This window comes from Nycticebus coucang, chromosome X (assembly GCF_027406575.1).
Source record: "Nycticebus coucang isolate mNycCou1 chromosome X, mNycCou1.pri, whole genome shotgun sequence".
Classification (NCBI taxonomy): Eukaryota; Metazoa; Chordata; class Mammalia; order Primates; family Lorisidae; genus Nycticebus; species Nycticebus coucang.
Window position 1 is genome coordinate 80,692,441 of NC_069804.1, and position 25,979 is coordinate 80,718,419.

Genomic DNA, 25,979 nt, shown 5'->3' on the forward strand with positions numbered 1-25,979 from the left:
TCAGGCATTGTTTAGGACAAGCCTGTGGGACCTGAAGGGGCTTTGTTACGCAACCGCGAGCAGTTGCGAGTTGGCTACAAGTTTCAAAGATGCCGCCCAAGGGAAAAACCGGTTCTGGAAAAGGGAAAGGTAGCGTGGTTGGAGCGATCAAAGACAATGGGGGTGGGCGAGGATCTGGGGCAGGAACAGATAGGCAGTCCCCAGGGTCTGGGATGGAGGTAGCAAGTGGCCAGTGGCCCCACAGAGCTGCCATTGATCATGTCTGGGGATTCTCCGGAAAGGTTTAAGTGCGCGAAGGGCTACTGAAGTTGTAGGAATATACTGGGCTACGATACAGTATATCGGGCTACAGTACAATATACTGGGCTACAATCACCTGGTGGGTGATAGCAGCTGGTGGCGATGGTTCCTGGAAGGTGATGACTTGGGGCTGCTATTTCAAGCAGTTATTAGAGCTACAAAGTGTAGACGTGTCAAAAGGCAGCAATAAAAAAAGTCCATGTTGATTCTGGTCCTTAAGATTCCTTTTAATGCTTACAGAATATATGTCAGCCATCAGGGAAGGACTTATTCATCCAGTGAACAGAAATGTGTCAGGCACAGGGAAAGCTCTGAGGATGTAAGAGTAAGACAGATCTTGGTTTTAAGGAGCTCTCGAAGTACTGGGGAAAAGCACTGTACTAAATGGAAGGTTGAGAGATGTATATGGGGCTGTTATGGAAACTGAGGAAGTGCATCATCCACCTGGGGAACAGAGAAAGGAAGACTTTCTGGAGATGAGTTAAGCACGTCAAACTAGGCAGTGGAGGTAGGTCAAAGCATTCTCTACAGAGGTTCCAGCAGCAGAAGCTCTGAGATGAGAAACTGGTCTGTATAGTGTTGCTGGAGCAAAAACTCAACACAGAAGGGCAGGTGGTAAGAATGAAGAAAAAAAACAAAGATTGAATCATGAAAAATGCTCCTTGGGATGTTAAGAAAGTCACTGAAGGGTCAGAAAGAACTCTGAGAAGATTATTGCAGTAGTCCTATGAGAGATGATGGTGGCCTGAGGTAAGGTAAAGGCTGTGGGAACTAAGAGGAGAGAAAAGATTCTATAAATATTTAGGATGTGATATAGTCAGGACTTGGTGATTTATTGGATTGGGGATGGGGTAGGGGTAGAGATAAATAATCATTCTGTTTTCTGTATTGGATTTCTAACTTGCTAACATCAAAGGTACACAAAGAGTGGTGATAAGTTCATGAGTTCACATTTAGATATGTTGATTTTGATGTTGTCTGTGGGACATCTAAGTGAAGATGTAGTCAGGAAGTGGTTGGATATTTGAATCTGATGTTTGAGGGAAAGGTCTGGGTTGCACATGTAGGTTTTAGGAGTCAGTAATATATAGATGATAGTGGAGCCTGTGAGAGAGTATGAGATTACCTATGGAAAGTTTATAGAAGAGCAGAGGATATCCTGGGTCAGGCAGAGAAGAAGGCAGATACAGGAAGTGCAAAATAATCTCTTAGAGAGGCTGGAGGTTTGGTAAAAAGAGAGTATGATCTATTATGCACAGCAAAATGGCCAAATAAGATGAGGACAAGAAACAGTACTGTTTAAAATTGGAAATTAGAGGTGGCCTAAGGCAAGAGTGGTTTGGGTGGCCTGAGAAAGGTAGAAGCCAGACTGAAGTGACTAGAGGACTCACAGGGAAGTGATCAATTGTAGATAATCAGTGTGGACATCATAGCAGGTTTTATTTTATTTTATTTTATTTTTTGAGACAGAGCTCACTATGTTGCCCTCGGTTGAGTGCCGTGGCGTCACAGCTCACAGGAACCTCAAAGTCTTGGGCTTTGAGGCAAGCTTCTCTTGCCTCAGCCTCCCAAGTAGCTGGGACTACAACCACCCGCCACATGCCCGTCTATTTTTTGTTGTAGTTGTCATTGTTGTTTAGCAGGCCCAGGCTGGGTTTGAACCCGCTAGCCTCAGTGTATGTGGCCAGCACACTGTAACCACTGAGGTACAGGCGCTGAGCCATACAGCAGGTGTTTTTTTGTTTGTTTGTTTGTTTGTTTTTTTCAGTTTTTGGCTGGGGCCAGGTTTGAACCCGTCACCTCCAGTATATGGGGCCGGCACCCTACTCCTTTGAGCCACAGGCGCCGCCCCATATAGCAGGTTCTAATTGATAATCATGAAAATGGGATGGTAGATAGAAGAAGACAAAGGATTAAGAGAAAGTTTTATTTTGTTTTTTCAGAATGGGGAAAATGTGGGAGTAAGGCTGAGGTGAAGAATCCCAGTAGAAAAAGAGAGATAAAGATATAAAAGAGTGAGATCTAGGAAAAAGGGAGTTCCAGCCTGACGTGGAGCAATTGACCTTTTAACAGAAAGGGTCACCTGGGGGCGGCGCCTGTGGCTCAGTGAGTAGGGCACTGGCCCCATATACCAAGGGTGGCGGGTTCAAAACCTCGGCCAGACTGTAACAAAAAATAGCTGGGCATTGTGGTGGGCACCTATAGTCCTAGCTACTTGAAAGGCTGAGGCAAGGGAATTGCCTAAGCCCGAAAGATGGAGGTTGCGGTGAGCTGTGATGCCACGGCAAAGTGAAACTCTACCTCTAATAAATAAAAAAAAAAAAAAAAAAGAAAGGGACACCTTATGCTCGAGGTCTTAGAGAAAAAGGCCAGATGGGTATGGTTGTAGAAATTGGGGTGGGGAGAGCGGAAGGGGTAGAATTAGGGAAGTAATGCTTAATGACATCAATTTTTTTTTTTTTTTTTGAGATGGAGTCTCCAGCTGTCTCCCTGGGTAGAGTGCCGTGGGCTCACAGCAACCTCCAACTCTTGGGCTTAAGCAATTCTCTTGCCTCAGCCTCCCAAGTAGCTGGAACTACAAGGTGCTAGCCACAACGCCCGGCTATTTTTTGGTTGTAGTTGTCATTGTTTGGCGGGCCCAGGCTGAATTCGAATCCACCAGCTCTGGTATATGTGGCTGGCGCCCTAGCCGCTTGAGGTACAGGCGCCAAGCCGACATCTATGTTTTTTAAAAAATTTCAGTTTAATAGGAGGGTACAAATGATTAAGTTATACCATTTACATTTGTTAGGTAAGGTTCAAGTTGTAGTTGAGCCCTTCACCCTGTATACCCTTTACATTGTGCTAGTTAGGTTAGAGTTTACCAATCCCCCTCTCTCCCCTTTCTCTCTTAGAGTGGAAGACTAGGGTATTTGTCCCTTGAGGGGCAGGGACTCGGTGGGATTTTTTTTTTTTATTGTTGGGGATTCATTGAGGGTACAATAAGCCAGTTACACTGATTACAATTGTTAGGTAAAGTCCCTCTTGCAATCATGTCTTGCCCCCATAAAGTGTGACACACACTAAGGCCCCACCCCCCTCCCTCCATCCCTCTTTCTGCTTCCCCCCCCCATAACCTTAATTGTCATTAATTGTCCTCATATCAAGATTGAGTACATAGGATTCATGCTTCTCCATTCTTGTGATGCTTTACTAAGAATAATGTCTTCCACTTCCATCCAGGTTAATACGAAGGATGTAAAGTCTCCATTTTTTTTAATGGCTGAATAGTATTCCATGGTATACATATACCACAGCTTGTTAATCCATTCCTGGGTTGGTGGGCATTTAGGCTCTTTCCACATTTTGGCAATTGTAAATTGAGCTGCAATAAACAGTCTAGTACAAGTGTCCTTATGATAAAAGGATTTTTTTCCTTCTGGGTAGATGCCCAGTAATGGGATTGCAGGATCAAATGGGAGGTCTAGGTTGAGCGCTTTGAGGTTTCTCCATACTTCCTTCCAGAAGGGTTGTACTAGTTTGCAGTCCCACCAGCAGTGTAAAAGTGTTCCCTTCTCTCCACATCCACGCCAGCATCTGCAGTTTTGAGATTTTGTGATGTGGGCCATTCTCACTGGGGTTAGATGATATCTCAGGGATGTTTTGATTTGCATTTCTCTAATATATAGAGATGATGAACATTTTTTCATGTGTTTGTTAGCCATTTGTCTGTCGTCTTTAGAGAAAGTTCTATTCATGTCTCTTGCCCATTGATATAAGGGATTGTTGGCTTTTTTCATGTGGATTAATTTGAGTTCTCTATAGATCCTGGTTATCAAGCTTTTGTCTGATTGAAAATATGCAAATATCCTTTCCCATTGTGTGGGTTGTCTCTTTGCTTTGGTTATTGTCTCCTTAGCTGTACAGAAGCTTTTCAGTTTAATGAAGTCCCATTTGTTTATTTTTGTTGTTGTTGCAATTGCCTGGGGCAGTCTTCCCCCAGGCCAATATTTTCCAGTGTTTTTCCTATGCTTTCTTTGAGGATTTTTATTGTTTCATGCCTTAAATTTAAGTCCTTTATCCATCTCGAGTCAATTTTTGTGAGTGGGGAAAGGTGTGGGTCCAGTTTCAGTCTTTTACATGTAGACATCCAATTCTCCCAACACCATTTATTGAATAGGGAGTATTTCCCCCAAGGTAAGTTCTTGTTTGGTTTATCGAAGATTAGGTGGTTGTAAGATGTTAGTTTCATTTCTTGGTGTTCAATTCGATTCCAAGTGTCTATGTCTCTGCTTTTGTGCCAGTACCATGCTGTCTTGAGCACTATGGCTTTGTAGTACAGACTAAAATCTGGTATGCTGATGCCCCCAGCTTTATTTTTGTTACAGAGAACTGCCTTAGCTATACGGGGTTTTTTCCGGTTACATACAAAATGCAGAATCATTTTTTCCAAATCTTGAAAGTACGATGTAGGTACTTTGATAGGAATGGCATTGAATAGGTAGATTGCTTTGGGAAGTATAGACATTTTAACAATGTTGATTCTTCCCATCCATGAGCATGGTATGTTCTTCCATTTGTTAATATCCTCTGCTATTTCCTTTCTGAGGAGTTCATAGTTTTCTTTATAGAGGTCCTTCACCTCCTTCGTAAGGTATATTCCTAGGTATTTCATTTTCTTTGAAACTATGGTGAAGGGATTTGTGTCCTTAATTAGCTTCTCATCTTGACTGTTATTGGTGTATACAAAGGCTACTGACTTGTGGACATTGATTTTATATCCTGAAACATTACTGTATTTTTTGATGACTTCCAGGAGTCTTGTGGTTGAGTCTTTGGGGTTCTCTAAGTATAAGATCATGTCATCAGCAAAGAGGGAGAGTTTGACCTCCTCTGCTCCCATTTGGATTCCCTTTATTTCCTTGTCTTGCCTAATTGTATTGGCTAGAACTTCCAGCACTATGTTGAATAGTAAAGGTGACAGAGGACAACCTTGTCTGGTTCCAGTTCTAAGAGGAAAAGCTTTCAGTTTTACTCCATTCAGTAAAATATTGGCTGTGGGTTTGTCATAGATAGCTTCAATCAGTTTTAGAAATGTGCCACCTATGCCTATACTCTTCAGTGTTCTAATTAGAAAAGGATGCTGGATTTTATCAAATGCTTTTTCTGCATCTATTGAGAGGATCATGTGATCTTTATTTTTGCCTCTGTTAATATGGTGGATAACGTTTATGGACTTGCGTGTGTTAAACCAGCCTTGCATCCCTGGGATGAAGCCTACTTGATCATGATGGATGACTTTTTTGATGATAAGCTGTAATCTATTGGCTAGGATTTTGTTGAGAATTTTTCCATCTATATTCATGAGTGAGATTGGTCTGAAATTCTCCTTTTTGTTTGGGTCTTTTCCTGGTTTTGGTATCAGGGTGATGTTTGCTTCATAGAATGTGTTGGGGAAGATTCCTTCTTCCTCAGTTTTTTGGAATAATTTCTGCAGTACAGGAATAAGCTCTTCCTTGAAGGTTTGATAGAATTCTGGAGTGAAGCCATCTGGACCAGGGCATTTTTTAGTTGGAAGCTTTTTTATTGTTTCTTTGATCTCAGTGCTTGAAATTGGTCTGTTCAGGAGCTCTATTTCTTCCTGGCTAAGTCTAGGGAGAGGGTGTGATTCCAAATATTGATCCATTTCCTTCACATTGTCAAATTTCTGGGCATAGAGTTTCTGGTAGTATTCAGAGATGATCTCTTGTATCTCTGTGGGATCAGTTGTTATTTCCCCTTTATCGTTTCTGATTGAGGTTACTAGAGATTTTACTTTTCTATTTCTAGTTAGTCTGGCCAATGGTTTATCTATTTTATTTATTTTTTCAAAAAACCAACTCCTTGTTTCATTAATTTTCTGAATGATTCTTTTATTTTCAATTTCATTGATCTCTGATTTGATTTTGGATATTTCTTTTCTTCTACTGACTTTAGGCTTAGATTGTTCTTCTTTTTCCAATTCCATAAGATCTCTTGTGAGATTGTTGATGTGCTCTCTTTCTGTTTTTCGAATGTAGGCATCTAAAGTGATGAATTTTCCTCTCAAAACTGCTTTTGCAGTATCCCACAGGTTTTGGTAGCTTGTGTCTTCATTGTTGTTATGCTCAAGGAAGTTAATGATTTCCTGTTTTATTTCTTCCTGCACCCATCTGTTATTCAACAATAATTTCCATGCCTTTGGGTGGGGTCGAGCATTTTTGTTAGAGTTGACTTCCATGTTTAGTGCCTTATGGTTTGAAAAGATACAAGGTAAAATTTCAATTCTTTTGATTCTGTTGATATTTGTTTTGTGTCCCAGGATATGATCAATTTTGGAGAATGTTCCATGGGGTGACGAGAAGAACGTATATTCTTTGTCTTTGGGGTGGAGAGTTCTATATGCGTCTATCAAGCATAGTTGTTCTAGGGTCTCATTTAAATCTCTTATATCTTTGTTTAATTTCTGTTTAGGGGATCTGTCCAGCTCTGTAAGAGGTGTGTTAAAGTCCCCTGTTATGGTGGTATTATCAGATATCATATTGCTCAGACTGAGTAAGGTCTGCTTCAGGAATCTGGGAGCATTTAAATTGGGTGCATAAATATTTAGAATTGAAATGTCTTCTTGTTGTAGTTTTCCCTTGACCAATATAAAGTGACCATCTTTGTCTTTTTTGACTTTAGTTGCTTTAAATCCACATGTATCTGAAAATAAGATTGCAACTCCTCTTTTCTTCTGAATTCCATTTGCCTGAAAAATTGTCTTCCAACCCTTGACTCGGAGCTTGAATTTGTCTTTTGAAGCCAGGTGTGTTTCTTGCAGACAGCAAATGGATGGCTTGTGTTTTTTAATCCAGTCAGCCAATCTATGTCTCTTCAGTGGGGAATTCAAGCCATTAACATTTATTGAGATAATTGATAAGTGTGGTAGTATTCTATTCGTCTTATTTGGTGAGAGTCCATTGCTTAGTTTTATCTTTTGCATCAGTGTGGAGGTTAGGTTCTGTCCTTTGATTTCTGAGTTCTTACTTTGCTGCTGATCCATTGTGGTGGTCAGTGTGCAGAACAGGTTGAAGTATTTCCTGTAGAGCCGGTCTTATTGTGGCGAATTTCCTCAATGTTTGTATATCCGTAAATGATTTGATTTCTCCGTCAATTTTGAAGCTTAGCTTAGCAGGGTACATAATTCTGGGCTGAAAATTGTTCTGTTTAAGTAGATGAAAGGTAGATGACCATTGTCTTCTTGCTTGGAAAGTTTCATTAGAGAAGTCTGCGGTCACTCTGATGGATTTGCCCCTGTAGGTCAACTGGCGCTTACTCCTGGCAGCTTGCAGAATCTTTTCTTTTGTCTTGACTTTGGACAGGTTCATCACAATGTGTCTTGGAGAAGCTCGGTTAGAGTTGAGGCGACCTGGGGTCCGATATCCCTCTGAAAGCAGTGTGTCAGAATCTTTGGTGATGTTTGGGAAATTTTCTTTTATAATATTCTCTAGTATGGCTTCCATTCCTCTGGGGCATTCTTTTTCCCCTTCTGGAATTCCTATAACTCGTATGTTGGAACGCTTTATAAAGTCCCATAATTCTGACAGTGAACGTTCTGCTTTCTCTCTCTTCTTTTCTGCCTCTTTTACTATCTGAGTTATCTCAAAAACTTTGTCTTCTACCTCTGAAATTCTTTCTTCTGCATGGTCTAACCTGTTGCTGATACTTTCCATTGCATCTTTAAGTTCCCTGATTGACTGTTTCATTTCCTTCAGCTCTGCTATATCCTTTTTATATTCTTCATATCATTCATCTCTGATTTGATTCTGTTTTTGGATCTCCTTTTGGTTATTTTCCACTTTATTAGCAGTTTCCTTCATTGTTTCCATCATTTCTTTCATTGTTTTCAACATGTGTATTCTAAATTCCCTTTCTGTCATTCCTAACATTTCTGTATAGGTGGAATCCTCTGCCATAGCTACCTCATGGTCCCTTGGCGGGGTTGTTGTGGACTGGTTCTTCATGTTGCCTGGAGTTTTCTGCTGATTCTTCCTCATGAGTGGTTTCTTTTATCTGTTTCCTTGCCCTAATTTTCCTTTCACTTCCTCTTGCTCTTTAAGTTCTTGTGCCTGTGGACTAAGGGTTACAGGACCAGAAGGGTGAGAAGGTTGAGGAGCAAAAAAGGGATGAAAGAAAGGAGGACCAAGTGATAAGAAAAAAAAGAAAGATAGAGAAAGGAGAGGGGGTGGGGATAAGGAATATTGACAAAAAGAAGAGAGGTACAGAACGAGGGAGACAGGGCAATATAGGTGTACAGTTGGGTACTTTGACACAACCTTAAAAAACCCCACCTTCTGGGGGTGCCCAGTTGGGTGGTTCCCTTGAGGTCATCAGCTCTTTGCTAACCTGATCAGACACAGTACCCCACCTCCACCAAGTAGAGAGGAAAGACAAAAATGCTATAGATCAAACCAAAACAAGCAAACAGAAAACTTTACGGGGATACAATTGGGTGAAAAACCAAATGATAGGGGTAGAAACACTAGCAAAAATGAAGTTGTAGTTATTAAAAAAGGCAGCAACGGGAAATTATAATTAAACTAGAAAAATTGAGAAAGAAAAAGGGATCTGTATGGAAAAGATTGAAATTAAAAAACAAAAGAATATCAACAACGTCAAAATAAACAAACAAACAAAAAACAACCAAACAAAAAAAAAAAAAAGAAAAAAATACACTACCAAAAACAAAGCAGTTTGTATATGTTATTGTATATTGTCTGGGCAACACGTGGTCTTCTGGGGTATGAGATGTTAGTCACAGTTCTGATACGACTGGAGGCTGCTGATTTCTCAAACCCCAGCAGGTAGACACCCTAAATCTCTCTTCAGCCCACTTGAAAGGCACTTTGAACTTGTAAACTTGCTGAGCAGAAGCTTTCCCCGCTTTCTCGCTGGAATCACTGCTGAAGTGGCTATCCACTTACCCAGTGTGCCAAAACCGGTCTCACTCTGCCCCTGAGGGTTAGGGCTGCAAGGCGGCTCAGACCCCACCCTTAGGCTACTTGGTTGCTGGGTTACAAGCTCCCACCCGTTTCTAGCTCTGCGACCCTGAGGGCGGAGCTTGCCGGGGCAGATCACTGGCAATGGTTGCGTGTGACCCACCGCCAAACACTATTAGCTCCGTCTGGCTCAGCGGCTCAGACTGGGGCCCTAGACAATGGCCAAAGTTCTCCGCACTCCCGCTCAGGCCTTCCCCAGGGCAGTTCAACTCAGTGCCAAGTCCAGGGACATCAAAACAGTTCACAGGTAAGGCCTTTCTGGTTTGCAGTCTCGCTGCTACTGAACTTACAGTTGTGGGCGGGTTTAGACGGATTGAACACACGCGACCACTTGCCAGTTTTCCACTGTTTTAGTCCTCCTCGTGGGGTCCAGAAGTCTCTCGTTGACTCCCTGTATCCTCATAGGAGTGATGCTAGGCAGTTCCCACCAGCCAGAGATGCCTGGAGTCCTATCTCCCCAGACTCACGGTGCCCAGATGCAAGGAAGCTGTTACTCGGCTGCCATCTTCTGCAGTTTTTTTTTTGGCCGGGGCTGGGAGCCTGACTAAGATTGAAGGTCATGAATTTGATCACCATGATCATGATTTACCTAGTTCCTTGCAACTGGCACAATCTAGGATTGAAAAAAGCTAGGTGTAGCCTTGAGGCACAGTTGCACAGTTTTATTGAACAGTAATTAATGCAATAGGAGGATAGTCCTGTAATCCCAGCACTTTGGGAGGCTGAGGTAGAAGGGGGGAGGTTTGTTTGAAGCCACAAGTTTGAGAACAGCCTAAGCAAAATAGTGAGACCTTATCTCTACAGAAAAATTTTAAAAGTTGGCTGAATGTGGTGGCACACACCTGTAGTTCCACTTACTCTGGAGGCTGAGGCAGAAGGATCACTTGAGCCCAGGTGTTTGAGGTTGCAGTGAGCTCTGATGACACCACTTTACTCTAGCTGAGGCAACAGAATGAAACCCTGTCTCAAAAAAAAAAAAAAAGAAGGATAGTGACACAAGGGAATTATGGGTGCCAGTGGGGATGCGGTTCAGATGACTGAGCATGGGATCCAGACTGAAAATGGAAGAAGTCTTGCAGTCTAGGGGAACATAGAAGGATAAAGGGATTCAATAGTAATGGTGAGGGGAGGAAGTTTTGTGAAGAGTATGTGCAGGAAATCATGTGGATGTGATATGATTTCATCCATAATACTAGCATTGTGGGAATAAGGCCTGAGAAGGACAGGAGGTTGTAGCTAGAGACTGAAGTAATTCTGAGTGGTACAGTCCCATCATGTACTCCAGGGGCAGATGGTCTGGAGTAGACAGCATCAGCATTCAGGAGGGAGATCCAGAACTGTGACATTATGTTGTTGGATGAGATTCTTCACCATAGATGATGAGGTCACCCAAAATAATGACAGGAGTGAGGGTGGAGAGGAAGCCCAAAGCTGATGCCAGAGTCCTCAGTAAATCAAAGGCAGTGGGGTGGCAGTCAGAAGATGACAGTATCCAGGAAGGGAGAGGATGAGATAACTGAAAGGCAACATCACTCAAGAGAAGGTATACAGCAAACCCAGTTTAATAGAACTCCTTTGGCAGTAACGTTTCTTTAGGTTTTTGGTGGTCAGTATTTGGATTTTTTAGTTAAACATTTATTGAACATCTATTGTATGTCAGGCACTGTGCTAGGTAGACATTGGAGATACTAAGACAAGTTAAGATAGTCTCCTTTTGAAAATGTCAGTGGTTCTTTATTACTTCTAAGATAAATTCTTCCTTAATGGGGCCTGAAGTCCCTGTGCCCTGACCCTCAGCTATCTCCTCCAGGCAGGTTCATCTGACAATATTCCCACTTCAAATTTGGCTTCATCCATATGATTTCCTGTACATACCCTGTGTCTTCTCCCCATTCTTTCTTCAGCTACCAGCTCCTACTCATCTAGGAAATTTCCTTTGGCTGGCTCATATGTCCTCTCTGCTTCTACAGCCCCCTGGCCTTAACTGTTTCTACACCAACTGCATTCTCCTGAAATGATCTGTCTTCCTCTACTAGAATATGAGTTCCCTAAAGGACGGTGTGTGGCTTGTTCATCTTTGTACCCCAATGCCTGGAACCTAGTAGTTAGTTAAGTGTTTAATGAACTGAACACTTAATCTAGTTATAGTTCTTAGGAACGTCAGCCCCTAACAGTAAGTATGCTGCCCTACACAGAAGATAACTGTCAGTGGTTGTTAATCTGAATATTAATGACTTTTCTTAGGAAGACATCAAGGCATTTAGATATGAATGTATTCTTTAATCAAAAATGGGTAGTGGGAAATTTGATCTTTATTTACTTATTTTTTTTCATGAGACAGAGTCTCACTTTGTTGCCCTTGGTAGAGTGTTGTGATGTCATAGTTCACAGCAACCTCAAACTCTTGGGCTCAAGTGATTTTCTTCCCTCAGCCTCCCTAGAAGCTGGAACTACAGATACCTGCCACAATACCCAGCTATTTTTTTATTTTTTATTTTAGCAGGCCTGGGCTAGGTTCAAACCCACCAGCCCTGGTACATGTGGCCAGCGCCCTAACCACTGAGCTACAGGTGCCCAGCCAGAAATTTGATCTTTATTTAAAATGCTCTTTTTTTTTTTTTTTTTGCGACAGAGTCCTACTATGTTGCCTGGGTAGACTGCTGTGGCATCACAGCTCACAGCAACCTCAAACTTTTGGGCTTAAGCAATTATTTTGCCTCAGCCTCCCAAGTAGCTGGGACTACAGGTGCCCGCCACAACACCTGGCTACTTTTTGTTGCAGTTGTCATTGTTTTAGCTGGCCCCAGCCGGCTTCGAACCCCCCAGCCTCAGAGTGTGTGCTGGCGCCGTAACTACTGTGCTAAGAGCACCACACCTATTTAAAATATTCTTGAAGATTTACTGGAATTTTGAGTGCTCCAATACCTGGGTGCAGTACATACTAGAAATCTTACATGGGAGGCCGAGGCAGTTGGATCACCTGAGCTCAGGAGTTCAAGACCAGCCTGAGCCAAAGTGAGACCCTGTCTCTAAAAGTAGCTGGGTGTTGTGTCTCAAAAAAAAAAAAAAAAGAAAGAAAGAAAAGAAATCTTACAAGAGCTTAGGGGTTTGTCATTAGAAGGCAGGATTTAAAACTGGGTCCAGAGAATCTGTACCAGGCTTCTGGAGCTCTCATTTGCTCATTAGCACACTCACTTGTGTATCCATTTTTTTTGTGAAGGGCCTATGTAGGACATGGATTTCCTGTTTGGAGAGAGGCGAGTCACAGATTAATTTTGCTTGATGGAGTACTGTGTCTGGCAGAACTCCCTTTTGAAGCTTCATGCTATGACAGAAGTATCAGCTCATGCTGTGTGTTGGACCTTTCTGTAAATATCAAACTGCAGTTTAAATAAGTGCCTGCCATCTCTTCTCTACAGGGGGAGCAGCTTCTGGAAGCGACATTTCTGACAAGAAGGCTCAGGGTCCCAAAGGTGGTGGCAATGCAGTAAAGGTGAGTGAGTTACTAGCTCCTTTTTTTCCACTTTAAATAGAAATAACATATACATGTTGGTACACGTAAAACACAGTATGCTCAACTTATTCTAACACTAATGCAAAATCAAGATAACATGAAATTGGAAAATACATATAGACGAATCGCACTTCTAAAAAGTAATTCTTTTAAAATATTTTCTCAGCTTGGCACCCATAGCTCAGTGAGTAGGTTGCCAGCCACATACACTGAGGCTGGCGGGTTCGAGCCTAGCCCAGGCCTGCCAAACAACGACAACTGCAACAAAAAAATAGCCGGGCATTGTGGTGGGCACCTGTAGTCCCAACTACTTGGGAGGCTGAGGCAAGAAAATTGCCTAAGCCCAGGAGTTGGAGGTTGCTGTGAGCTGTGTGATGCCATGGCACTCTACCGAGGGTGATAAAGTGAGACTCTGTCTCTACAAAAAAAAAAGTTGTCCTTGGGGGTGGCGCCTGTAGCTGAAGTGGCTGAGGCACCAGCCACATACACCAGAGCTGGTGAGTTCAAATCCAGCCCAGGCCTGCCAAACAATGACAGCTCCAACCAAAATATAGCTGGGCATTGTGTCGGGCACCTATAGTCCCACCTCTTGCCCAGGCTGAGGCAAGAGAATCGCTTAAGCCCAGGAGTTTGAGGTTGCTGTGAGCTGTGATACCACGGTACTCTACCGAGGGCGACATTCTAAATAATAATAATAATAATAAAATAAAATATGTTCTCACTTTTTTTTTTTTTTTTTGTAGAGACAGAGTCTCATTGTACCACCCTCGGTAGAGTGCTGTGGCGTCACACGGCTCACAGCAACCTCCAGCTCTTGGGCTTACGTGATTCTCTTGCCTCAGCCTCCCGAGCAGCTGGGACTACAGGCGCCCGCCACAATGCCCAGCTATTTTTTGTTGCAGTTTGGCCGGGGCTGGGTTTGAACCCGCCACCCTCGGCATATGGGGCCGGCGCCCTACTCACTGAGCCACAGGCGCCGCCCTGTTCTCACTTTTCAGATATCAGAATTTCTTCATAGTTTTAGTCGTTTTCCTTAAAATACATTAAATTAGATTTCCCTAGTAAGTAAACAAGTTATTTCTTAGGACAAAATACTATTTTGTGAAACCAAGAGCCACCTCTGCTGAACAAATGGGCCAAGGTGCAGGTCTGATTAGAAAGCTCCCCTACTAGTGCGCCAGAGCCCTGACCATGCCATGGATATGGGGGTGGGAGAAAATCAGCAAATAATTACTTGAAGTACTTAACCTAGTCCCAGAGGAATGTCTGCCAGGAGAAACTTTAATCTGTAATTGCACACAAACTTTATGGCCATTCTGTATACTAAATACTACAGTATTTAGCTCCTTTATAATCTTATGGGACAACTGTCATATAGGTGGTTTACTATTTTAAATTGCACATGAACTTTATGGCCACTCTGTATATACCTTTCATAGTTATTTTAGAGTATACTTCAATTTACAAGAAAAAAGTTAACTATAAAACAGCCTCAGACAAGTCCTTCAGGAGGTATTCCAGAAGAAAGCATTGTTGTCCTAGGAGATGACAGCTCCTTCCATGTTATTGCCCCTGAAGAACTTCCAGTGGAACAAGATGTAAAAGTGGAAGATAGTAATATTGATGATCCTGATCCTGTGTAGGCCTAAGCTTATATTTGTGTCTTAAGGGTTTTTGTTGTTGTCGTTTTTTTTTTTTGAGACAGAGTCTTACTCTGTCTATCCTGGGTAGAGTGCTATGGCATCATAGCTCACAGCAACCTCAAACTTCTGGATTCAGGCGATCCTCTTGCCTTAGACTTCTGAGTAGCTGGGATTAGAGGTGCCTGCCACAATGTGTGTCTTAGTTTTTAACAAAAAATTTTAAAAAGTTAAAAATTAAAAAAATAGAAAAAGGGTATGAAGAAAGTACTTTTTTTTTTGGCTGGGCACAGTGGCTCACACCTGTAATCCTAACACTCTGGGAGGCCAAGACAGGTGGATTGCTTGAGCTCAGGAGTTTGAGACCAGCTTGAAAAAGAGTGAAATCCCATCTCCACTAAAAATAGGAAAACTGAGGCAAGAAGATCATTTGAGCCCAAAAGTTTGAGGTTGCTGTGAGCTATGATGACATCATGGCACTCTATCCAGGGTGACAGCTTGAGACTGTCTGAAAAGATACTTTTTTACAGCTGTGTTTTCATAGTTAAGAGTACACATCCACAATACATTGTGTTTGTATTAAGCTAAGTGTTAATACAAAAGAGTCAAAAAATTAAACTTAAAAGTTTATAAAGTAAAGATATAGTAACCTGAGGTTATTGAAGAAAAGTACTTTATAAATTTAGTGTAGCCTAAGTTTACAGAGTTTATAAAGTTTACAGTAGTGTACAGTCATGTCCTAGACCTTCACATTCACTCACTGACTCACCCAGAGCAATTTGTAGCCCTGCAGGCTCCATTCATGGTATGTACCTTCTACGGGTGTATCATATTTTTTTGTATCTTTTATGCTGTATTTTTATCATGCCTTTTCTATGTTTAGGTGCACAAATATTTACCAGTGTTCCAGTTGCCTACAATATCCATTACAGTAACATGCTATATATAGGTTTATAGCCTAGGAGCAATAGGCTATACCATACAGCTTAGATAGGCTATACTATTTACCATCTGGGTTTGTGTAAATATCTTCTATGATGTTTGTACAATGAAAGAAATCACCTAACAACTCATTTCTTTGAGTTACATATACATACAACTATAACTGATTCTACTTGAGTGAGAAATTGTAAATCCTGCAAAAAAACAGATTTTTTTGTTTTTTGTTTTTATCTTTTTTTTTTTTTAAGACCAAGAGTCTCACTATGTCACCCCAATAGAGTGCTGTGGCGTCACAGCTCACAGCGACCTCAAACTCTTGGACTTAAGCAATTATCTTGCCTCAGCCTCCCAAGTAGCTGGGACTACAGGTGTCCACCACAACACCTGGCTATTTTTTGGTTGCAGTTGTCATTGTTGCTTAGCAGGCCAGGTTTGGAGCCTACCTGCCTCGGTGTATGCGGCCAGTGCCCTAACCACTGAGCTAGGAGCACCAAGCCCAAAACAGATCTCTTGACAAAATCATTTTTAAAGATAGTCTTTTTGGGAGGCTGAGGCAAGAGAATCACTTAAGCCCAAGAGTTTGAGGTTGCTGTGAGCTGTGATGCCACAGCACTCTACCAAGGGCAACATAGTGAGACTCTGTCTCAAAAAAAAAAAAATGGAGCGGCACCTGTGGCTCAGTGAGTAGGGCGCCGGCCCTGTATACCGAGGGTGGCGGGTTCAAACCCAGCCCTGGCCAAACTGCAACCAAAAAATAGCCGGGCATTGTGGTGGGTGCCTGTAGTCCCAGCTGCTCGGGAGGCTGAGGCAAGAGAATCGCGTAAGCCCAAGAGCTGGAGGTTGCTGTGAGTCCTGTGACATCATTACACTCTACCAAGGGCGGTAAAGTGAGACTCTGTCTCTACAAAAATAAATAAATAAATAAGGAAAAGAAAACCTTTAAAAAGTCTTTTGACCAGTTTGAGCTATAGCATATCTACTAAAAATAGAAAAATTAGCTGGCTTGCTGGCATGCGCCTATAGTCCCAGTTACTTGGGAGGCTGAGGCAGGAGGATCTCTTGAGCCTAGGAGTTTGAGGTTGCAGTGAGCTAAGATGATGCCATTGCATTTTAGCCCTAGTGACAGAGTCTGTCTAAAAAAAAGGAAGTATTTTAACCATGGCTTTATGTAAACATAAGTCAAATTTGAATACTTCTATAGGGCTTAATATTCAACATATTTTCAAAGTGTTGAATTGTGGGGAGGCTTCATACATTAGCCCTCTTTTAGTAAGAAATATTTCCTGAGTTTTTTCAGATCATTCCTACTCTGTTAAAATAATAGCTGACATTTATTGAATGCTGGCTATGTTATATCAATCTTCACAACCCTATGAAAACATGTAGGTACTATTACCATCTCAGTGTCCAAATAGGGAAACACTTGAAGTTTAAAAACATGCCTAAGTTTATACAGCAGAGTTGGGATTTGAGTCTGGAACCAAAACTCTCAACCATTATCATGTTTCCTCTTCTTGTTACCATTGAGCTTCCCACAACCAGATTCCCATTTTCCATCTAAATCAGGCCTCTGAGATACTGCTTTGATATAGGAAATGGGTTGGTGACTATCCTCCAACTGGGCAAACTTCCAGGATTTTCAGCCTCTATGAGCTAATGTGTTTTTTTTTTTTCTATTGGGGAGGTAATCCAAACATAACTGCTGTACTATGAGGAATCATTTGAGTCTCCAAGAATTATATAAACATTTTTGTTGTAGGTCAGACACATTCTATGTGAAAAACATGGCAAAATCATGGAAGCCATGGAAAAGTTAAAGTCTGGAATGAAATTCAGTGAAGTGGCTACACAATACAGTGAAGATAAAGCCAGGCAAGGGGTATGTTGCTCTTATTTAAAATTTTCTGTCCTTCACAAGAAAACACAGAAGTAGGGATTATTCCTATATTCACCGTTAGCCATATCCTGGTTTAAAGATCTTAAAAGCAGCTAGGCATGGTGGTGTATGCCTGTAAGTCTCAGCTACTTGAGAGGCTGAGGTAGGAGTATCACTTGAACCCGAGAGTCCAAGGCCAGCTGCAACATAATGAGATCATGTCTCTAAAAAATAAATTAAAATTAAAAACAAAACCAAAGACATTAAAAGCAGAAATGTTCAACTTTTGAATAGTAGAATAAGGGTCACCTATGTCTAAGCTGCTACATGACCAAACTTGGATAGCTAACTTCAAAGTCCAGCAATACTGTTAATATGTATCATTCTAGGATTAGACTTCTACCTATTTGTCTTTACTGAGCCTTTTCCTGTACACCCCAGATGAATAAACTTACTAACCTTAGCATTCATATTGGGAAATTCTCTTAAGCTACAATAGAACTATTCTCTATTTAGGACCATGTGATAACATGTATCTTTTCGGTTTTTCAGGGCGACTTGGGTTGGATGACCAGAGGGTCCATGGTTGGACCTTTTCAAGAAGCAGCATTTGCCTTGCCTGTAAGTGGGATGGATAAACCTGTGTTTACAGACCCACCAGTTAAGACAAAATTTGGATATCATATTATTATGATTGAAGGGAGAAAATAAATCATATGAAAGACTGAATAAGTTTTATATATTTTGTTTCTTTAAAAGATATTAGATAATCTTTGTATTTTGTGAACTGTCAGTATGGGCTTATAGGTTCAAAAGAAAGTGGGTATAGGTTAGTGTATACTGCAGTAGGTATTTATCAGTAGTTCTCAAAGACAAGTAAGTGTAAGGATGGTCAGTCTTCATAGTGAAATAATAGAAAATTATCAACTCATAGTTTTTCTTTTTCTTTTTTTTTTAATTGAGATAAAGTCTCACTTTTTGTTACCCTCTGTAGAGTGCTGTGATATCATAGCTCATAGCAACCTCAAACTCCTGGGCTCAAGCCATTCTCTCGTCTCAGCCTCCCAAGTAGCTGGGACTATAGGTGCCCACTACAACACCAGGCTATTTTTGTTGTTTGTTTTTTTGTTGTTGTTTAGCAGGCCCAGGCTGGTTTTGAACCCACCAGCCCCAATGCATGTGGCCAGTGCCCTAATCACTGAGCTATGGGCACCAACCAAACTCATAGTTTTTCAACAAGGCATAAAATCTCTCTGCCTGCTTTCTTTCTCCTGCGAGCTCCCAACCCCCTACCCTTACGGATTTCTGTTTTCACAAACCGCTGGGTACTAGACCAAAAGGAAATGTAAATTCTTTCTCTTTACATTTCCCCAGCTCCTTTGTTTTCTAGAATTTGTTCTTTTAAGTCTCAAGTCTTTCCCAAGTGTTCTAGATATGTAATAACACTTGGAAAAATGTGTCTTCAACCTTGCTGGAGGAAAAACAGACACATCCTTTACAGGCATAATACCTTTTAAATTCAGCTTCCCCTCCTTAAATTCAGCTACCCACTGGACCTTAGGGTGGACATTCGTCCTTTCTTTCTTTGGGATGCCTTACCATTCTTTCACTCCTTTTCTCACTTTACCCCTCATCTTCCCCCTGCTCACTCCCTGCTCTCTGTTCCCTTCTTTCTCTTTCTTATCTCTTCCCCCTTAGTCTTCCCTTTATAAGTTTATCTTGGCCTAGAGAAATTCTTTTCTCATCCCACGAGCAGCACCTACAGATCAACTAAGCATTTTCCAAACCTATCGTCAAGCAGATTCCTTTTAATTTGTATTCCCTTTCCTCCCAGAACTACTTTTATCTTTTAGTATGTCCCATAAATTAATTCAAAAACCACGTTTAGGCGAATCAACTCAAATTATTCATGCAACTGAAAACATACAGATGGGTTAATATATGACAATCATAATAAAGTTCCAGGACAGCACTTGTTTTATAAGATAGTCAACTCTGATCTGCCAGAATAAGTATTAGCTCCGTTATCTTAACAGACACAGTACAAGGTACACGATAGCTATTCCATGTTAACTCCCTTTTTCTTTTTTGTTTTGAGACAGTCTCACTATGTCGCCCTTGGTAGAGTACTATGGCGTCACAGCTCACAGCAATCTCAAACTCTTGGGATTAAGCGATTCTCTTGCCTCAGCTTCCCAAATAGCTGGGACTATAGGCGCCTTCCCAATGCCTGGCTATTTTTTGTTGTAGTTGTTATTGTTGTTTAGCAGGCCCAGGCCAGGTTTGAATCTGCCAGCCCAAGTGTATGTGGCTGGAGCCCTAACCACTGAGCAAAAGGCACTGAGACTTAACTTCCCCTTTTTTTTTTTTTTTTTTTTTTTTTACAGTTTTTGCCCAGGGCTGGATTTGAACCCACCACCTCTGGCCTATGGGGCCAGCACCCTACTCATTTGAGCCACAGGTGCCGCCCAGCTCCCTTTTTTATTTTATTTATTTATCTTTTTTTTTTTGAGACAGTCTCACTATGTCACCCTCAGTAGAGTGCTGTGGCGTCATAGTTCACAGCAACCTTGAACTCTTGGGCTTGAACAATTCTCTTGCCTCAGCCTCCCAAGTAGCTGGGACTACAGGCACCTGCCACAATGCCTGGCTTTTTTTTTGTTGTTGTTGCATTTGTTAAGTTGTCCTGGGCCAGGTTCGAACCTGCCACCCTCAATGTATGTGGCTGACGCTGTAACCACTACACTACAGGCGCCAAGCCTTAACAGTGATTCTTTTAACACACATTCATTCTCTTCTTCATCTGCATTTGATACTATGCCAACTTATATAATGGCATCTTCACCTAGAGACCTGAGTTTCCCACTTCAGATGAATTTCTGAGCACTCAGCAGAATATGCCTCCATATGAGACTTTCCCCATTGAGCAGATTTGCCAGATATGTTCAAATAGTTGGTATGTTACTTGACTAATAGGGTCTGGCTGCTTGTCACTGTCAGCCAATATGTGGAGATGGGGATAGATCCACTAAACTTTGTCAGAAGGCCAGGATTCTGGAGAACAGTGAGAGTAGCTTCTCTAAGACTATCCTATTCTCTCATTTCCAAAATCACAGTTTTATACATAAAAGTCTAAAGCAAAGACTACACCAACCCCTATTCCAAATATAATCGGCATAACTCAGTGACTTATTACAACATTCCAATTCAAAAGTTAACCTCCTAAATCAATCCACCTAAGCTACCCAAGATAAGATAGGCATCTTTAGGGTGGGAGCTAAATTTAGAAAACAGTAAGAGTGGGAGACAGGGGGCGGTGCCTGTGGCTCAAAGGAGTCGGGTGCCTGCCCCATATGCCAGAGGTGGTGGGTTCAAACCCAGCCCCGGCCATAAACTAAAAAAAAAAAAAAAAAAAAAGAGTGGGAGACAGGAGGTAAAGGTCTCGTAGGACCTAAACTGACCAGACCAGCTGTGTCTTGTTGGCCCTAGCCTAAATGACTTCATCTTATTCTCAGTACATGTACTTTCATTTGTAAGATTAAAACTACATGTACTTTTTTTAATTTGAGGCAGGGTCTTACTCTGTTGCCCAGGCTAAAATGCACTGGTTTGATCACTGCTCACAACCTTAGGTTCCTGGGCTCGAGCAACTCCTACCTCAGCCTCGGAGTAGCTGGGACTATAGGCACATGCTATCACACCTGGCCTGTGTACTTTATTTTTTTTAATCTCAGAATACTTTTATATAAAAACTTCAGAATACATAAAGCACATATTTCAGCTTTCAAAGATGCCATTTAGATTTTGCATATTAAACAGCTACAGCATAGCTCACAATGGCACAAATATGCCTAACACAAGAACACTTAATATTTCATCCTTTGTTAATAGAAAGAACTGTGTGGTTTAAAGGTGCTTTAACTTATGTGTGGGCATTAAAACTCAATAAGTTATTCAAGTATGGTTATATAAAGGCAGCCAATTAATCTCAAAGCCATAAAAATAAAGGCAGAAAGGGTGGCACCTGTGGCTCAAAGGAGTAGGGCGCCAGTCCCATATTCCGGAAGTGGCAGATTCAAACCCAGCCCTGGCCAAAAAAACTGCATAAAAATAATAAATAATAATTAAATAAAGGCAGAAAACCCATTTAATTACATAGGTAGATATCAGGACCTTACTGTAGAAAATATAACAATTCTTACATATGGTTTCCCTAGAACATAATGGAGTTTCAGAAACTACAAAAGATGTCAAGATACATAGTTGGCTTCTTCAAATGCTTTTCTTGCCTGTTTCAATTCTTCATTCATAGTAAGCAAGTCTTTAACTCTAGTAGTAAGCAAGTCTTTAACTCTAGTAGTAAGCAAGTCTTTAACTCTAGCAAACTTCCTGGGATCCTTGCGAATCTTCAACAAGTTGATATCTTCAATTTGTACTTGACCTTGTCTGCCAATAGCCATGGCCTTGTGAGTCATTTCAGTAATGAACTCTATGATGATTCTGGTTATCCCCAAAGCCATACATCATATATCACAATTCTTCAGAAAAAAAAGTCTCTGTCTTTTACCTTGTCTACCTTCTGCCCCTCCTCCAATTTCTTCATTTTCTTCCTGTAAAGCTGAGTCTTCCTCTTCATCTGCCATCCCATCAGCCTGCCAGCCTACATCACCCAGCAGGCTCCCTCTCAACAGGTTTCAGTATTTCTGCAGCCTCACTTCCAGTGACTTCTACATTAAAGTGAGTTTTGATTTTATTTTATTTTTTAACTAAAATACTGAACAATTTTATTTTCACATTTCACAATACAAATGAAAACTGCCCCTTTTTTGAGTTTACTTCTTCCCTTCAAAACTATTCTCTCTTTGATAGGAAGGAAGAGCAAGTCTTTCTTACCATGCTATTAAGAAAACACCCAGAGTCACAGCCCACAATCTCTTGGTGAAACAGAACAAGTAATATGAAACTGACATAAAGAAAACTCCCCTCTACCCTTATCTGTCTAGTCAAGTCATTCCAGGACCTGTGGGCACCAACATGGGACCAGCAGGAGATCTCATCATTGGGGGCCCAGGCATCATTGGCATGTGACCTCCCATGGGTGGCCTCATTCCAGGAGCAGGTCCCACTGGCATCATACCAGGAGGAGGAGGACATGGAAAATTGGGGGGAGGTGGAATCATCGCCCCTGCAGGAGGAGGAGCAGAGAATGGAGGAGGTATTTTTCCTTGTTGAAATGCAGCTGTTGTTTTGTCAATCAGGCTCTGGGCCTGCCCTTCCATCCATTTCTGGTAGTAGTCCCTCACATTCTCCTTGTGCTTCCTCCCACTGCAGTGTGTCTCTTACAGATAGAGTCATGGGTGAGATATGTATTGCAGTAGTCACAATAAAACTTGGGCATATTCCCTCCTGGCCGTTGGCGACTCCGTTCTTTTTTTTTTGCAGTTTTTGGTCGGGGCTGGGTTTGAACGCGCCACCTCCAGCATTTGGGGCCAGTGGCCTACTCCTTTGAGCCACAGGCACCACCTCTGGTGACTCCTTTCTAATGTGAGTTTTTAAAAACAAGCATCCATACCAGTGTGGGAGGAAAGAATGGTAGAGCGGGATAAGGAAGTCTGCTCTATTGGTAATAAAGCTCCAAGTTCATCCCATCATGGATTTCATAGTCCCCTAGAGACACATGGTCCTTAAAAATCGTGTACCAGGGTGGCGCCTGTGGCTCAGTCGGTAGGGCGCCGGCCCCATATACAGAGGGTGGCGGGTTCAAACCCGGCCCCGGCCAAACTGCAACCAGAAAAATGGCCGGGCGTTGTGACGGGCGCCTGTAGCCCCAGCTACTCGGGAGGCTGAGGCAGGAGAATTGCTTAAGCCCAGGAGTTGGAGGTTGCTGTGAGCTGTGTGACGCCACAGCACTCTACTGAGGGCCATAAAGTGAGACTCTGTCTCTACCAAAAAAAAAAAAAATCGTGTACCAGTTCTTAAGGACAATCTTGTTCCAACGGGAGCCAGTTTAGGCTGCAATCAACTTCTTAAGGTCTCCAAAGGGGTCATCGGTGGTACATTTAATGTGGACCTTTTTACCCAGACAGTCGTTGCAAACAACCTCAATTGATCCTGGCTGGAGCTCCAAACTCAAACTTCCAACCTGCAGACACCACAACTTACAGCCTCAAGTGCTCTGATGGACAAAAATTTTAAAAACCATGAGAGATTCTTTTGCAATCTCCATGCATTTGAAAACCACTGGAAGGCACATCCAATCTCTACTTCAGCCTTTCAGAGCAACACAGCACTCTGGCCTGTATACTTTAAAAGTACATTCAAACAGGCTCAGCGCCTGTAGCTCAAGCGGCCAAGGTGCCAGCCAAATACACCAGAGCTGGCAGGTTTGAATCCAGCCCAGGCCTGTCAAACAATGACAACTACAACCAAAAAATAGCCTGGCGTTGTGGCTGGCGCCTGTAGTCCCAGGTACTTGGGAGGCTGAGGCAAGAGAATCGCCTAAGCCCAGGAGTTGGAGGTTGCTGTGAGCTGTGTGACACCACGGCACTTTGCCGAGGGCAATAAAGTGAGACCCTTGTCTCTACAAAATAAATAAATAAAAATAAAAGTACATTCAAACAGGCTCGGTGCCTATAGCTCAAGCAGCTAAGGCACCAGCCACATACACCAGAGCCGGCAGGTTTGAATCCAGCCCAGGCCTGCCGAACAATGACAGCTACAACCAAAAAATAGCCTGGTGTTGTGGCAGGTTCCTGTAGTCCCAACTACTTGGGAGGCTGAGGCATGAGAATCATTTAAGCCCAGGAGTTGGAAGTTGCTGTGAGCTGTGTTGGCACGACACTCTACCTGGGGCAACAGCTTGAGGCTCTGTCTCAAAAAAGAAAAAAGTACATTCAAACAAAGATATAAATGTATACATGTATGTACTTGTGCTTGTACATAACAGACTATCTCTGAGAATGGCAATCCACAACTAGGAGACAGGAAGGTAAGAGACTTTTTACCTTATACTCTTAGATCAGGGGTTATAACCTTTTTTGTGGCAAAGCCTTTTGGTAGTTTTGTTGTTGATTTTTAAAGGCATAAAATAAAATACATAGGATTACAAAGGATGTCAACTGTTTTGAAACACAGTAATCAAAAGTTTAAATTTTTATATTGTAAGCCGGGCGTTGTGGCGGGCGCCTGTAGTCCCAGCTACTCGGGAGGCTGAGGCAAGAGAATCGCTTAAGCCCGGGAGTTGGAGGTTGCTGTGAGCTGTGTGAGGCCACGGCACTCTACCGAGGGCCATAAAGTGAGACTCTGTCTCTACAAAAAAAAAAAAAAAAATTTTTATATTGTAATTTATGTGTGTCCCTCTTTATTATTAAGTAACACCTAGTGGTAAGTCTAAAAACCAAAGTGATATTGTAATGAGTATCAATGGTATTTTGAGATACCTGCAATAACCATGAAATTCTATTGATAACAAAGCCACAGGTACTGCTAATACATCTGCAGTTTATTGCAGAAGTATTAATGAAATGTTAAATTCCAGCTACAGGGCAGTGGGAGAAAAGATGTAACCTTTTTCCCATCCAAATTCAGACACCTGAACTCTATCCATAAACCCCAGGTTAAAAATCCTTACCTTGGTCCCACCGATTAAAAAAAAAAAATCCTGGGGCGGTACCTGTGGGTCAGTGGGTAGGGCCCTGGCCAAACTGCAAGAAAAAAAAAATAGCCGGGGCTCCTGAGGATCGCGCTGTGCAGTGGACTATTCGTGCAAGATTTTAGGCCCTGTGGCTCCCCAAAATGCAAAACATATTCCGGTTGGTGACACTCCTGCACGGAGAGGTGGAATTAAGGAAAAAAGGACCTAGGCAACAAAAAGATAGTGTATTGAATAATGTGAACCTCTCCTCTTCAGATGAATCACCTCTCAACATGCTGGCTGGGAGGACCTGTGAGACCCAGACCAAGGACCAAAGAAATAGTCATAGCCAAAAAGAGGGCTGAGCCTGATAAGGCATGCACAGTAGGGTCAAGGAAGCAATTAATTACATACAGAGGAAAATGAACAAATAGGTAGATCCACATTGTTCATGGTCAGAGAAGAGGATTAATAATCTGGAAATGGAGGCTAGAAGGTATTTAACTGATAATGAAAGTTTCTGAATATACTATATGTGTGTGTCTCACAGATATTAAGATTAATATAGATAAAATTACTGTAAAAAAAAAAAGCCAGGCGTTCTAGTGGGCGCCTGTGGTCCCAGCTACTTGGGAGACTGAGGCAAGAGAATCACCTAAGCCCAGGAGTTGGAGGTTGCTGTGAGCTGTGTGACACATGGCACTCTACTGAGGGTGACAAAGTGAGACTCTGTCTCTTGGGTATTGTTTGAATATTTTACCATGTGCATGGATTTTTTTTCCCCCCCAAAATTGTCATACATAGCATACACTTAAACAGAAAGAGCATTTTGTTTGTTCAATGAGAAATACACCAAGGACTTAAGCTTCACTGTTCAGATCAAATGGATATAGGCGCCTGTAGCTCAGAGTAGGGTGCCAGCCCCATATGCTGGAGGTGGCGGGTTCAAACCCGGCAAAAAAAAAAAAAAAAGCCTCCTGGCAGGCAAATAAACCACATGTGTTTTGTTTCTTAAATCAAGGAAGAAAGGAATTTA

At 42.0% G+C, this 25,979-nt stretch overlaps 1 protein-coding gene and 2 pseudogenes across 1 annotated transcript; 1 reads left to right on the top strand and 2 right to left on the bottom strand.

The window, feature by feature from the left end:
* LOC128577291 (peptidyl-prolyl cis-trans isomerase NIMA-interacting 4-like) lies at positions 1-22,949 on the top strand. Its single transcript, XM_053579463.1, has 5 exons — positions 1-129; positions 12,758-12,831; positions 17,194-17,313; positions 17,863-17,931; positions 22,753-22,949. The coding sequence occupies exons 1-5, from the start codon at positions 90-92 to the stop codon at positions 22,840-22,842; spliced, it is 393 nt and encodes a 130-aa protein (XP_053435438.1). The 5' UTR covers positions 1-89; the 3' UTR covers positions 22,843-22,949.
* LOC128577290 (U1 small nuclear ribonucleoprotein C-like) lies at positions 22,314-22,708 on the bottom strand (annotated as a pseudogene).
* Positions 22,928-25,396, bottom strand: LOC128576869 (ubiquitin-like protein 5; annotated as a pseudogene).
* Positions 25,397-25,979: the final 583 nt, after the last annotated feature.